General features: G+C 45.9%; 1 protein-coding gene across 5 annotated transcripts in view; it reads right to left on the bottom strand.

The window, feature by feature from the left end:
• LOC140386684 (NADPH--cytochrome P450 reductase-like) overlaps positions 1-13836 on the bottom strand; it is a 122294-nt gene that overhangs the window by 42685 nt on the left and 65773 nt on the right. For all 5 annotated transcript variants that reach the window (XM_072469240.1, XM_072469239.1, XM_072469241.1 and 2 more), the window contains one exon: positions 11559-11708. In XM_072469240.1, coding sequence (XP_072325341.1) covers positions 11559-11708 — 150 coding nt within the window. The remainder of the gene's footprint in view (positions 1-11558; positions 11709-13836) is intronic.

Raw genomic sequence — 13836 nt, 5'->3', positions numbered from 1 at the left:
ACAATCCACGTCTGACATTTAAATACTGCACCACTATCAATCCAGCCTGTTTTCTTAGCGGTCCCCCTGTCAATGAGGACGCGTCTGGTCACGACTGTTTAGCCTTGATTCAGGAAACTACAACAATAAGGGACGATCTGAGTGATATTCCGTTAGAACAACCTGACATGATTATGTGTGTTGATGGCAGTGCATTAGTAAGCCCCACTGGCCGGAGACTGTCCGGTTATGCAATCATAGATCAGGATGGTCTGATTCTAGAAGCGGCAGCTTTCCAGACCCCTTACTCAGCTCAACAAGCCAAACCTTTTGCCCTCACCCGTGCATGTATACATGGGGGAGATCGCCGGGTAAATATCTACACTGACTCCCGATATGCTTTCGGGGTAGTTCATAACTTCGGACAACTCTGGAAGAATAGGTGATTCCTTACCTCGGCAGGGACAGAAATATCCAACCGGGGTTTAGTTAATGACCTACTGCAGGCCCTCCTTATGCCCGCGCAGATTTCCGTTATTAAATGCGCTGCCCACACGAATGGTACAACCCCAGTTGACGTTGGTAATGAACGAGCAGATTGTGCAGCGCGAACAGCCGCGCAAATTCAGCAAGTGATGGTGCCTAAGATGTTAAGTCAGACTAAACGATCTACTATAAATATGTCTGCTTCTGACAAGTCAATGCCAACCATCCAAGACGTCATAGGTTTACAGGAGGACACTCCTGAGAGTGATAAACAAATGTGGAAACGGTTAGGTTGCACATATGATTCTGTTTCCTCTTTATGGACCACGCCTACACATCAGACTTGTATGTCTGATATGCTGGCTTTATGGGTCATTGAATGTGTACACTTTGCAACTCATTGTGGGGCTCGAGGGACTAGTGATTTGTTGCTGGACACTTGGTGGCACCCTAAAATGCAGGGGTTAGCCCAAAGTATCAGTAATCGGTGTTTGATTTGTCAGCAATATAACACCGGAAAAGGTATCCCTTGTGGGATGGGGCAAACCCCGTTGCCCAGTGGTCCCTTTGAGACGCTCCAAATGGATTACATTGAGTTGGAAAGGTGTCAATGTTATAAATATGTTTTGGTCATTGTGGATGTGTTCAGCAGATGGGTCGAGGCGTATCCGACTATCGATAATAAAGCTGCTACTGTGGTTAAAGTCTTGATGAGGGAAATCATTCCCCGGTACGGTATACCAGCTCAGTTAAGTTCTGATAATGGGCCTCATTTTATTGGACAAATTAACAAGGAGCTTTGCTCCCAGTTGGGCATACGTCAGCAGTTACACTGTGCTTAAAGACCGCAGGCGGCCGGGTTGGTTGAGACACAATCAGACCCTCAAAACTAAATTGGCTAAATTAAGAGCAGACACGGGACTGACATGGCTTAAGTTGCTCCCCGTTGCCCTCTTCCAGCTGCGGGTTACACCTGCGGGACCGGCCCGGCTCTCTCCTGCCGAGATTCTTTGTGGCAGGCCTCTTAGAACTCCCTGGAGCTTGCAGGTTCCCAGACTGGTTCAGTTTCATCAGATGACTGAAGAGATGACCACCTATGTTCTAGCCCTCACGCAAGTGCTCAAGGAACTCCATGGCCAGGTCCGCGCGGCTCACCAGCCATCGCCCCCAGTACCTAGCTCACTTTCAGTCCAGCCCGGTAGTTATGTCATGGTCAAAAATTGGACTAGGAAGGGGTCGGAACCGCGATGGGACGGGCCCTTCCAAGTTCTCCTTACCACCCCCACAGCAGTTAAAGTGGAGGGGCGAAGTGCTTGGGTCCACCTACATCACTGTAAATTGAGTCCATCTCCACTACTGTAAAAGGTCGGATACTAACCTGCCTCCCTTCTCCAGTGCTATTTTACAGGTGTGGAGCATGATGGAGTGGCTACGCATCGTCTGTATGATATTTGGCCTCACTTCGCTTGGCGTGTTATTGGCGATGGACATGGAAAAGGGGAATATTATGTATCTGTGTAGCCCCAACCAATCTACAAGGATACATCACCTATGCAAAGGTGATGTTCTTCGCTGCCCCCATATACGAGGACATGGTATTGACTCATGGAAGGTCATCAAAGTTAAGGAGAATGCAGGAGTCATGAAGCAGTTGCACCGGTCCCGGCAATGGGAAGGGAACATTATATGGACATTGCCTTGTTTTTGGAATACATGTAAATTTGATTTTGGATGTGTTAAGAGTGGTGCAATAAAGGTAAAATCAGGCCGTCAGAAGAGCGTAGGAAGAGGCTATGAGAAAGTGAAAGAGACTAGAGAGAGGATGGGGCGTATGAGAAGGGAAGTACAGCTAGAACGTAGGTTACCGGGAGATACACTTAAGTTAATTAAAGGCCAAACTGAGGAAAACCCGGGTAGTATGAATCTCTTCTACCAGATTTACCACCGCTTGTATGGCCAGGGACGGGTTGTCTGCTACCCAAACCCCGCAGCGGTGTCTAGGTTATTTTCTGTTTCACCGCTTTGGGGCACTCCCCAAACGGTGGTTCATTGTCAGCATTCCGAGCCACTGCCCGATCAGGTCACTCTTCCTTACGATCCGGGTTCAGCACCACCGGCTATTTGCCTTCCCCTTCCTCGGGATAATTCCCATTCACAGTACGATAGGCTGCGACGGTGGAGGACGTACATACCTAGCCACTTCACTCCCAATAGGGATTCCCGGTCGTGTGAGAATTGCTTCAGCAGTGAAGGATACGGCTGTTTGCTGGTAGAGGTGGACACAAATATAACATGTCTGTTTCCCACCTGTACGGACAGGAGGTGCCATATCACCCAGGCGTCTGGCCAATGCGTTTGTTACAACACCACTTGCGTTCCATTGAACGCCGGCCTCCAGCTCCTTTGTGGCTGGGCGAATGTCTCTCATATCACTGTTGGGACTAGGGCTTTCCGCATTGCTGGGCGGCCCGAATGGGCATTTCAAAGTTGGATAAACTGGGCTACTGGGGGGTCCTTACGCAACCGATATGCTGATTGTGATGCTCGCCTGCACACGGAGCAAGGATACTACTTTTTATTTAATGGTACAGCAACAACGTTTTGTCACCCCCATTTCCCCGCCGAATTGCTATCGGGACTCTAGTCCCTACCACAGTCCCCTGCCCTTCGGCGTGGAACCTGCATGATCAGTTAGCACGCCGGGCAGTCTCTGCTGAATTTTGCGAGAACTGGAAAAAACCTCAGGTTCTTGCACCCAACCGGGGCCACTCAGCCGGGTGGGGCATTCTGAGCGTATTGACACTGGGAGGTGTGGGGGGTTCCTTGGCTGTCAGTGATCGGAATTATTTTATTTGCGGCCTTACCATCTTGGGAAATGAAACCTTGGGAGCCCTCGGGGCAATAACCAAGGAGTTGTCTCAGCTACGGTTGTTTGCAATGCAGAACCGGTATGCTCTTGACTATCTTCTGGCCCGTGAGGGTGGGGTATGTGCCATAGTGCAGGGCAAGTGTATCATGGGAGTTCAAGACTTGACCGCTAACATCACTAAATTTATGGATCGTATACGGGATCACTTGGACGGGATGCAGGATCCTGGCTCTTGGGGTAACTGGGGATTTGGAGGTTGGAAGGACTGGTTGATAAATATGGCCATGTATCTAGTGCTAGCTATCGGCTGCATCTTTGTGGGCCTGGCCATCCTTAAATGTGTGATGGGTAGAATGCGGGGTGCACAGGATCAGATCACCGCCCCCAAAAATGTATCTGTTAAAATCCATGAGGGTGAAGCAGATGAAGGGGGGCTAAGACAGGAATTGGAAATGCAGCGACGGATCTTTTTAGATGAGGAACCGTAGCTATGGATTGGATAGTTCGGTTATCATGGAATGATAAAAGGAGGGAATGACGAATGTGATATAAAATAGTTACTTTAGAGATATTAGTTAATGTAATGTAGAAATAAGCCACTTTGATTCTGGCAAGTAGAGACAAAGGATTTTAGACCGCATGGAAAAAAGCAGGAAGAGGTGTGTCTATGAGAGTGATGCTGAATTGATAGGGGCCAGAGAAAGGGATTGGAAGTGAGCCAATCAGAATAGATCAAACAAGTCAGGAGGGACATAGGATGACCTATGGGTGTCGAGTATGTGAAACTTGATGCCATTTGAATGTATCAGTACTGATCTATTTGTCTAGGACATTCACTTAGTTCCCGGGGCTGCAGAGAGCAACATGTTATCTGTATCACTGTGGACTAGGTAGCTTGCAAGCTGAATAAAATAACTAATGTTATACCTGCAAATCCATCTCGACTTTTATTGAGGCCAGACTGACGGATAAAGAAATTTGGGATTCAACAACCTGACCCACAACTTTTAATAGATTGTGGTATGGGGAGCACACGGCCCACTCTACAGGTGTGGTACAGCAGAAATGGAAAAGTATTTTTAAAGCAAAACATTGTTTATTCTATGAACTCGTTTATTCTATGAACTCAAGTTCACCTTTTTAAAACATACAGTGAACATCTTAGCAACCATCAATTCAAATGCAAGCCCCAGAGAGTACAACACTAAGTAATCCATTAGCTGTCCTTTTAACATGCTGAAGACTTAAGAAACCCCTTTTAACAGAAGCACATTAGGTTTACATTCACTACCGAGAACATTTATAATTCTGAATTCACCAAATGATCAAGAGATAGTCTTTTCATGGCAGAGAGATCAATAGTACACCTGCTCTGTCTGGCTTCAACTCCAACACTGAAAATGAAACTAAAACACACCCTGCAGCAAACAGGCTAAAATGAAAGTAAAAAGCTGACAGATGGCCCAGCTCCACCCACTCTCTGCCATCACTGCAGTAGCAAACACCCATTTCTTAAAGGTACTCTCACTATAGATATTTATATACACACCCATTTCTTAAAGGTACTCTCACATGACAGTATATAAAAGTAGGGAAGTTATGCTTCAATTGAGCAGGACACTGGTGAGACCACATCTAGAGTGCTGGGTAGAGCATTGGTCTCTTTATTGAACGACGGATGCAAATGCACGAGGAGTTTAGAGAAGGTTCACGCGACCAATACCAGGAATGGACAGATTGTTGTAGGAGGAAAGACCAACAGGCTAGGCTTGCATCCTCTGGAGTTTAGAAGAACAAGCAGCAACTTGATTGAAATATCCTGAGGAGTATTGACATGGTAAATGTCCCCCCGCCGGGATAATTACCTGCCCTTGATCTTCTCATTGAGAAGTGTCGACGGGACATTGGCCGTCTTAATTTTTCTGCCCCCCTCACCCATTCCAACCGCTCTCCTTCTGAACTTTCTGCTCTTCACTCCGTCAGGTCTAGCCCCGACTTTGCCATCAAACCTGCCGACAAAGGGGGTGCTGTTGTCGTCTGGCGCACTGACCTCTACCTCGCCGAGGCTGAGCGCCAACTCTCAGATATTTCCTCTTACCGCCCCCTGGACCATGACCAGACCACTGAACATCAAGCCATTATCTCCAACACCGCTAGCGATCTCATTTCCTCCGGATGCCTTCCCCCCCTACGGCTTCCAACCTCAGTCTCCAACCCCGGACAGCCCACTTTTACCTACTTCCCAAAATCCACAAAAACGACTGTCTCGGCAGGCCCATTGTGTCAGCATGCTCTTGCCCCACTGAACTTATTTCCTCTTGTCTTGACTCCATCCTCGCTCCTCTGGTCCATTCCCTCCCCATCTACATCCGGGATTCCTCTGATGCCCTGCGTCATATTGACAGCTTCCTGTTCACGGGCCCTAACCGCATTTTATTCACCATGGATGTGCAATCCCTCTACACCTCCATCCCACACCAGGATTGCTTCTTTCTCGAAAAGAGGCCCGGACAATACCAATCCACCACCACTCTCCTCCGCCTGGCTGAACTTGTTCTATCTCTCAACAACTTCTCCTTTAACTCATCTCACTTTCCCCAAATCAAAGGTGTAGCAATGGGTACCCGCATGGGTCCTCGTACGCTTGCGTTTTTATGGGGTATGTGGGACATTCCTTGTTCCAGGCCTATCCGGGCCCCCTCCCACAACTCCTTTACCGATACATTGATGACTATTTTGGTGCCGCGTCATTCTCTCGCCCGGACTTGGAAAAATTCATCAACTTCACTTCCGGTTTCCACCCCTCCATCACTTTCACCTGGTCCATTTCAGACACTTCCCTTCCCTTCCTTGATCTTTCTGTCTCCATTTCCGGCAATAGACTATCCACTAACATCCACTACAAGTCCACTGACTCCCACAGCTATCTGGACTACAGCTCTTCGCATCCTACACCACGTAAGGACTCCATTCCTTTCTCTCAACTCCTTCGCCTCCGTCGCATTTGTTCCGATGATGCCATTTTCCAAAATGGTGCTTCGAAAATGTGTTCCTTCTTCCTCAACCGTGATTTCCCACCTACAGTTGTGGACAGGGCCCTCAACAGTGTGCTGTCCATCTCCCGCGCCACTACCCTCGCCCCCTCCACTCCCTCCCAGAACAAGGATAGAGTCCCCCTCATTCTCACATTTCATCCCACCAGCCTCCATATGCAAAGCATAATCCTCCGCCATTTTTGCCAACTCCAGCGTGATGCCACCACCAAACACATCTTCCCTTCACTCCCTCTGTCAGCATTCCTCAGAGACTGTTCCCTCCGAGACAATCTAGTCCACTCCTCCACCATACCCAGTACCTCGCCCATCACTCATGGCACCTTCCCATGCAATCGCAGAAGGTGTAACACCTGCCCCTTTACATCTTCCATGCTTAACATCCCAGGCCCAAAACACTCATTCCAGGTTAAGCAGCGTTTTACTTGCATCTCTTCCAATTTGGTCCACTGCATTCGCTGCTCCCAATGTGGTCTCCTCTATATCGGAGAGACCAAACGCAGACTGGGTGATCGTTTGCTGAGCATCTTCGGTCTGTGCGCATTCAGGTCCCTGACCTTCCTATTGCTTGCCATTTTAACAAAAGACCCTGCTCCCATGCCCACATGTCTGTTCTTGGCCTGCTGCAATGTTCCAGAGAAGCTCAACGCAAACTGGAGAAACAACATCTCATCTTCTGGTTAGGCACGCTACAGCCTTCCGCCCTGAACATCAAATTCAACAACTTCAGATGATCAGCTCTACCCAACCTCGAGCCATTTGTTTTCATTTCATTTTAACTATCTTTTACCATTTCTTTCTTTCTTAATATATATTTAATTACCCCTCCCCCCCAATCTTATCCATCTTTCCTTCTCCTCTTTGCTTCCCCCTTCCCCGACCCCCACATCTACAGTTCATCCTCTGATGTTAGTTTCTCTGCTGTTTGACCCTTCACATCTTTTGTTCTCTCTGGGGAATGCCATTAGCACTCTTTCCCCTTGGTTTCTGTGGCCATTAGCTCCCGGTTTCCCTGGGTTTCTGTGGCTATGACTCACCTTTCATTCTCACTCTAGTGTAAATATTCCCCACTTTCTCTATCTGTTAGCTTTGGCAAAGAGTCATCGGACTCGAAACGTTAGCTCTTTTCTCTCCCTACAGATGCTGCCAGACCTGCTGAGATTTTCCAGCATTTTCTCTTTCGTTGACATGGTAGATGTGGAGAGGAGGTTTCCTCTTGTGAGAGACTCTAGAACGAGGGGGTCACTGTTCAAAAATAAGGGGTCTCCCATTCAAGACAGATGAGGAGAATTTTATTCTCAAAGGATAGCATCTTTGAAACGCTCTTCCTTGAAAGGAAGTTGAAGCAGAGCCTTTGGATGTTTTCAAGGCAGAGGTAGATGGATTCTTTTTAAAAAAAATAATTTTTATTAAAGGTTTTCATAAAATATCAATAACAAAATGAGAAAGAAAAAAGAACCCAACAGGGTTAAGTACAAAACACAATCTAAAAAAGCAACCCCCCAAACCCCTCCCCCCGTACCTAAATAATAAATTAACATTAACACCCCGACTTAAGACAACAGGTGTATACACCCCCTCAGACCCTTCCAGTGTAAATAACATAAACAAAAATAAAGTAAACCCCCACCCACCGAGCTGCTGCTGCCATTGACCAATGTCTATTGTTCTGCCAGAAAGTCTAAGAACGGTTGCCACCGCCTAAAGAACCCTTGTACCGACCCTCTCAAAGCGAATTTCACCCTCTCCAATTTAATGAACCCTGCCATATCGCTGATCCGGGATTCCACGCTTGGGGGCCTCGTATCTTTCCACTGAAGGAGAATCCTTCGCCAGGCTACCAGGGACGCAAAGGCCAGAATTCCGGCCTCTTTCGCCTCCTGCACTCCCGGCTCCTCTGCCACCCCAAATATTGCGAGCCCCCAGCCCGGTTTGACCCTGGATCCTACCACCCTCAACACCGTCCTCGCTACGCCCTTCCAAAATTCCTCCAGCGCTGCGCATGCCCAGAACATATGGGTGTGGTTTGCTGGGCTCCCTGAGCACCTAACACACCTGTCCTCACCCCCAAAGAACCTGCTCATCCTTGTCCCGGTCATGTGTGCCCTGTGCAGCACCTTAAACTGTATGAGGCTGAGCCTCGCGCATGAAGAGGAAGAGTTCACCCTCCCTAGGGCATCTGCCCACGTCCCCTCTTCGATCTCCTGGTAGATGGATTCTTGATAAACAAGATGGTGAAAGGGTATCAGGGACAGTGGGAGGTTGCAGACAGAGCAACCATGATCTTATCGAATGGCTGAGCAGGATCAACGGGCCGAGCAGCCTATTCCTGCTCCTAATTCACCTGTTTGTTATGTATGCTCTTATGTATCTGGATTTTGTCCGCATTCCTCTGCACCTGCCTCGCCTCTCCATAAATACTGGCGCCTGAGACTCTACTGGGACCAGTCCTGGTCTTGGAAAGTACGATTGGAACAAAGGAATTACTACAAGTAGAAAGACCAAAGTCCACCTGGTTCACCTTCCATTACTCTGGCAACTGGTAATCAGCAATTCTTGATGATAGTTATTCAAAGCAATGAATCTTTACAACAGACTCTGTTCCTCGTCCCCAACCCTGAACATGCAACACCCACCACATGTCATGGCCGAAAATCCCATCGTGTTCCAAGCTGCTTTTATGAAGTCTATTTTTTAGAACTATAGAAACCCCAGGAAACCAAATCATTACTATGTACATTAAGTTGGTTTATAATGCATTATTTTTCAAGTTATTTTCTATACTCGCAATGAACATTTGAAAGATTAGGGACGTGACCTGCAGGACCGTGTTACGCCCGAAAGGCAGTGCAGCACAAAGTGACCACAAGATGCTGGGTGATCCCTCTTCTGGGATCTACCCGGCTCACCACGCGTTGCGAGATCTTGTTTTTAATATAAATTTGGAGTACCCAATTCTTTTTCCAATTAAAGGGTAATGTCACCTACCCTACACATCTTTTTGGCCTGTGGGGGTGAGACCCACGCAGACGTGGGGAGAATGTGCAAACTCCACATGGACAGTGACCCAGGGCTGGGATCGAACCCTGGTCCTCCACGCTGTGAGGCAGCAGTGCTAACCACTGCACCACCATGCTACCCCAACGACTCGCGAGATCTAACAAGATCTCGCTAGACGTCGTGATGTGAATCACACCTATTGTAGGTGGATCATTTTTTGGCAAATCTGCATATTAGAGTGAGACAGCTAGTCTTATTCTAATATGCATTCCTATGATCTACCCAAGGCAATGGGATCTAAACCCCTCGCCTTGGAGATCTTGGGCAAGCACCGTTCAGTACTGGTCTCCACAACGGGACTAGACGGAATGGCACTCTAGGGTTTCCCAGGGAAGGGCGGCATGGTGGCAGTGGTTAGCACTCCTGCCTCACAGCTTCATACGTTTGGTCTATTTTCAAAGCCCTTATCCACCTATCAAAATTACTCTATTTGATCCTTTCAAACTCCATATATGTTTGACTAGGTTCGTTCCTTAAATTTCTAAACCTTTGCACTAGTTCATATGCACCTAAGATGGATTTTTTCCCCTCCTCATACGTTCCAGATACCTCCTCTGATAGTGATGCAAACAGTTCATTAGCCCTACCTACCAGCTTTGTTTGAATCAGTAATACCCTGTGGCCATTTCATTTGTTTAGCCACCTTCTCAAAAGAAATGAAAAAGGCTTCTTTCTACCTCCTTCTCATCAAACCTTGGCCATATTTAAATAGATCCCCAACAAGCCTTCAACTATGCGCTCTTTCTCTTTATCCTTATCACTGTACGTTTCCCTTGACCTCTGCCAATTTTAACTGACTGTCATGTTTCATGGCCATTTTCTGAAATTTAAACTCTCTCTCTTTTTCCCTTTCCTCTCTCTCAAATTCTCTTTTCCCCTTTCCTCACTCTCTTTCCCCTTTCCTCTCTCTCTTTTTCCCTTTCCTCTCTCTCTTTTTCCCTTTCCTCTCTCTCTTTTTCCCTTTCCTCTCTCTCTTTTTCCCTTTCCTCTCTCTCAAATTCTCTTTTCTCTCTCTCTCAAATTCCCTTTCCTCTCTCTTTTTCTTGTTGTTCTGCTATTCTTTCTTTTCCCCTCATTTCGTATTTAAGCTGCTTTAATTCTTTTTCATGTTCCAGTTGTTTAATCTGTAACTGAATTTTTGCCATTTCTAATGAGTCAGACTGTATATCAGGCAATTTTAAATGCTCAGCTAGCGACGTAAAAGTACCTCTTTGTTTCGTGTGCTGTCAGGTAACGCTAACTGCAATGTTTTTGCCAAATCTAAAAGCCTTTTTTTAGTCTCTGGTCGTAAAGTACTGCGTGTGACCTTCTCCACCCCCAAAAAGCTCCGAGCCTCTGAAAGAGCCATTGTCCACAACACACTCCCTACTTAAACTACAATACCACACCTGAAAAGCAAACACAAATATGCTCACCCCTCACTGTCTTTAAGTTCACGAAGCCAACCCAATCACGAAAGATAGACTTTTATCCCACGAGCCCCCAATTTGTTATGGGCCAGGGTTTAGAGAACCCCAAAGTATATCATGGAGTTCACCTGACCCACAACTTTTAATAGATTTTGGTTATGGGAGCACAAGGGCCCACTTTACAGGTGTGATGCAACAGAGAACTAAAAGTATTTTAAAACAAAAACAATGTTTATTCTATGAATCCAGTTAACGTTTTATAAACACACAGTAAACAGTTTATCAACTACCAGCCCTGATAACCCCCAAAAAAGATACAGTACTCTATAGGTAACCCTTAGTAACTTCCCTAACAACATCAATAAGTTAAACCCTTTTTAAACAAAGACAACAGGAGTAGATTCGCTACAGAAACAGATATTACTTTGAAATCATCATTGAGCTGAAGACATTCTTGAGCTTGTAGAGAGAACGATCAAAACACACATCTGCTTGGTTCACATGCAGCACTCCAATTCAAAGCAAAACTAAAAAGAGCCAAAACCAGCTTTCAGCACAAAACAAAAGTAAATAGCAGAGCAGAGCCCAGCTCCACCCACACACTGACATCATGCATATATTTGATGAACTCCCATTTCTTAAAAGGTACATCCACCTGACAATATAAACTCAGAAATCCTGTTTATTTTCTTTAATACTTACTGCATATTTCACACCTGTCAGATCTAGATCAGTCTCTTGCATCCAGTCATAGAAGTCCTGTGCGTTGTCAGTGGGATCACCTTCTCCATATGTAGCCATGCAGAAAATTGCCAGTGTGTTTTCTATTTCTGTAAGTCGGTTTAGTTCAGACTGAAAGAATAGAAAATTACACCGAGCTCAGTCAAGCGTAAAATACAATAATTGGAATTGTACCTCATCACATCCTCAGGCCATTGTGAAGTGCTCAACAAGAAATGGATTACTTTTGTGAGATAGTTAAGCATTGCAGCCAAGTTACATAAATAAAACACAATCAGATATCAGTTTTGGGATATTGCTGAAAAGACACATGTTGCCAAAGCTTTTTGTCTTGTACTCATCATAACAATCACAAGAATTTCAAATCACCGCAACAATTAATATTTCATGAGAAGAGAACGCTGATTGGTTGGCAAGTCTAGTGCATTGCCATGGAGAAAGCAACAGGGAACTATAGGCTTCCATTCAAAAACGTGCAAGGCTTGAACATATATATTTTATTTGCAGAGGACAGGTTGCTTGCTGCATATGAATGTATGTCACTTCTGGCAAGGTTAAATGAGCCACATTACGAGCTCGGCTGATTTTCACAGCGGCACTGAAATTGAGCAGCGTTATGTATAAATTCCAATGTGAGGTCGGCAGAATATCTCTTTGGACTGACGGCAGCATCCAGCCAGTGGAAAATGCCACATGCGTGACCACAACGTTCAGAACAGAAGAGTGCAGTCTACCCCAAATTATCCTGGAAAGGCAAGTATCTCAAACATTTGAACAACAGGTTAAGCAAGCCATTTCACACTGCTATTATGTAGTAGCTACGACTAACATGATGCTGCCAACAGTCCAATAACAGATTTCTGCCTGTCACACAACTGGGAACTGTCATGTACTTGTTTCAATCCTACTATCTGCTGCCAGGGTCATGCAACTTTCACAAAACTCAATTTAGAGTACCCAATTCTTTTCCCCCCCCCCCCAATTAAAGGTCAATTTAGCCTGGCCAATCCGCATTTCCTGCATATCATTTTGGGTTGTGAGGGCAAGACCCATGCAGACACAGGGAGAATGTGCAAACTCTACACAAGAGTGGCCCGGGGCTGGGATCGAACCTGGGTCCTCAGCGCCATGAGGCAGCAGTGCTAACAGGGTCATACAGCTTCTGACGGTCACTGACCATGAAAGGTCAAAACGTACAAGGAACTCCTTTTTTGGGGACACAGTGGACAGTATATGTCTTACTAGTGACTATCTCGTTTCAACAAAACCCCAGCTTCACCACATGCAGGTGCAACGATTGTGGACATTTGTTCTTTGTATATTTCCCCACCTAATGTTACAGGACATCACTCACTGCTTTCTATTTGGATCGTATACCGAAGAGTGCAACCTGTGCAATACACATTTGAGACTGTAATATTGTGATAGCCATGACAAGACTTTTGCACAGTGCAAAGTAGGTTTATACAGAATTGTTATGGTTCAGGAGGTTGCTATTTGGCCCACTGTGTCTTCACCAGCTCTCCAAACGAGCATCATGACCTAGTGCCATTCCCCTGCCTTTTCCCCATAACCCTGCACATTACTTAATTACAAACAATAATCTAATACCCTCTTGAATGCCTTGAACCTGCCTTCACCATACTTCAGGCGATGCATTCCAGACCAGTCCACTTGTTGTGTGAAAACATTTTTTTCACATCACATTTGCTTCTATTGTAAATCACTTTAAAATCTATGCCTTCCTGTTCTTGATCCTTTTATACAAGCGGGAACAGTTTCTCCCTATCTACTCTGTCCAGCCCCCTCATGATTTTGAACATCTCTATCAAATCTCCTCTTGGCCTTCTTCTCTCCAAGGAGAACAGTCCCAACCTCTCCAATCTATCCTCAGAACTGAAGTTTCTCATCCCTGGAACCATTCTTGTAAACCTTTTCTACACTCAGTGGTGCCCAGAACTATACACAATATTCCAGCTGAAGACTAACTAGTGTCTTGTACAAGTTTAGCATAACCTCCTTGCTTTTCTAACTCTATGCCAGTATTAATAAAGCTCAGGATAACGTATGCTTTATTAACTGCCCTCTCCCCCCTGTTCTGCTACCTTCATTGATCTATGTGCATATACATCCAGGTACCTCTGCTCCTGCACCCAGTTTAGAATTTTGGCCCTTATTTTATTTTGCCTCTCCCATGCCTTTCCTACCAAAATGCATCACCTCGCACTTCTCTGCCTTG

This window comes from Scyliorhinus torazame, chromosome 12, assembly GCF_047496885.1.
Source record: "Scyliorhinus torazame isolate Kashiwa2021f chromosome 12, sScyTor2.1, whole genome shotgun sequence".
NCBI classification, from domain to species: domain Eukaryota; kingdom Metazoa; phylum Chordata; class Chondrichthyes; order Carcharhiniformes; family Scyliorhinidae; genus Scyliorhinus; species Scyliorhinus torazame.
The sequence above is the reverse complement of the archived record's forward strand: the minus strand, read 5'-3'. Positions and strand labels throughout refer to the sequence as shown.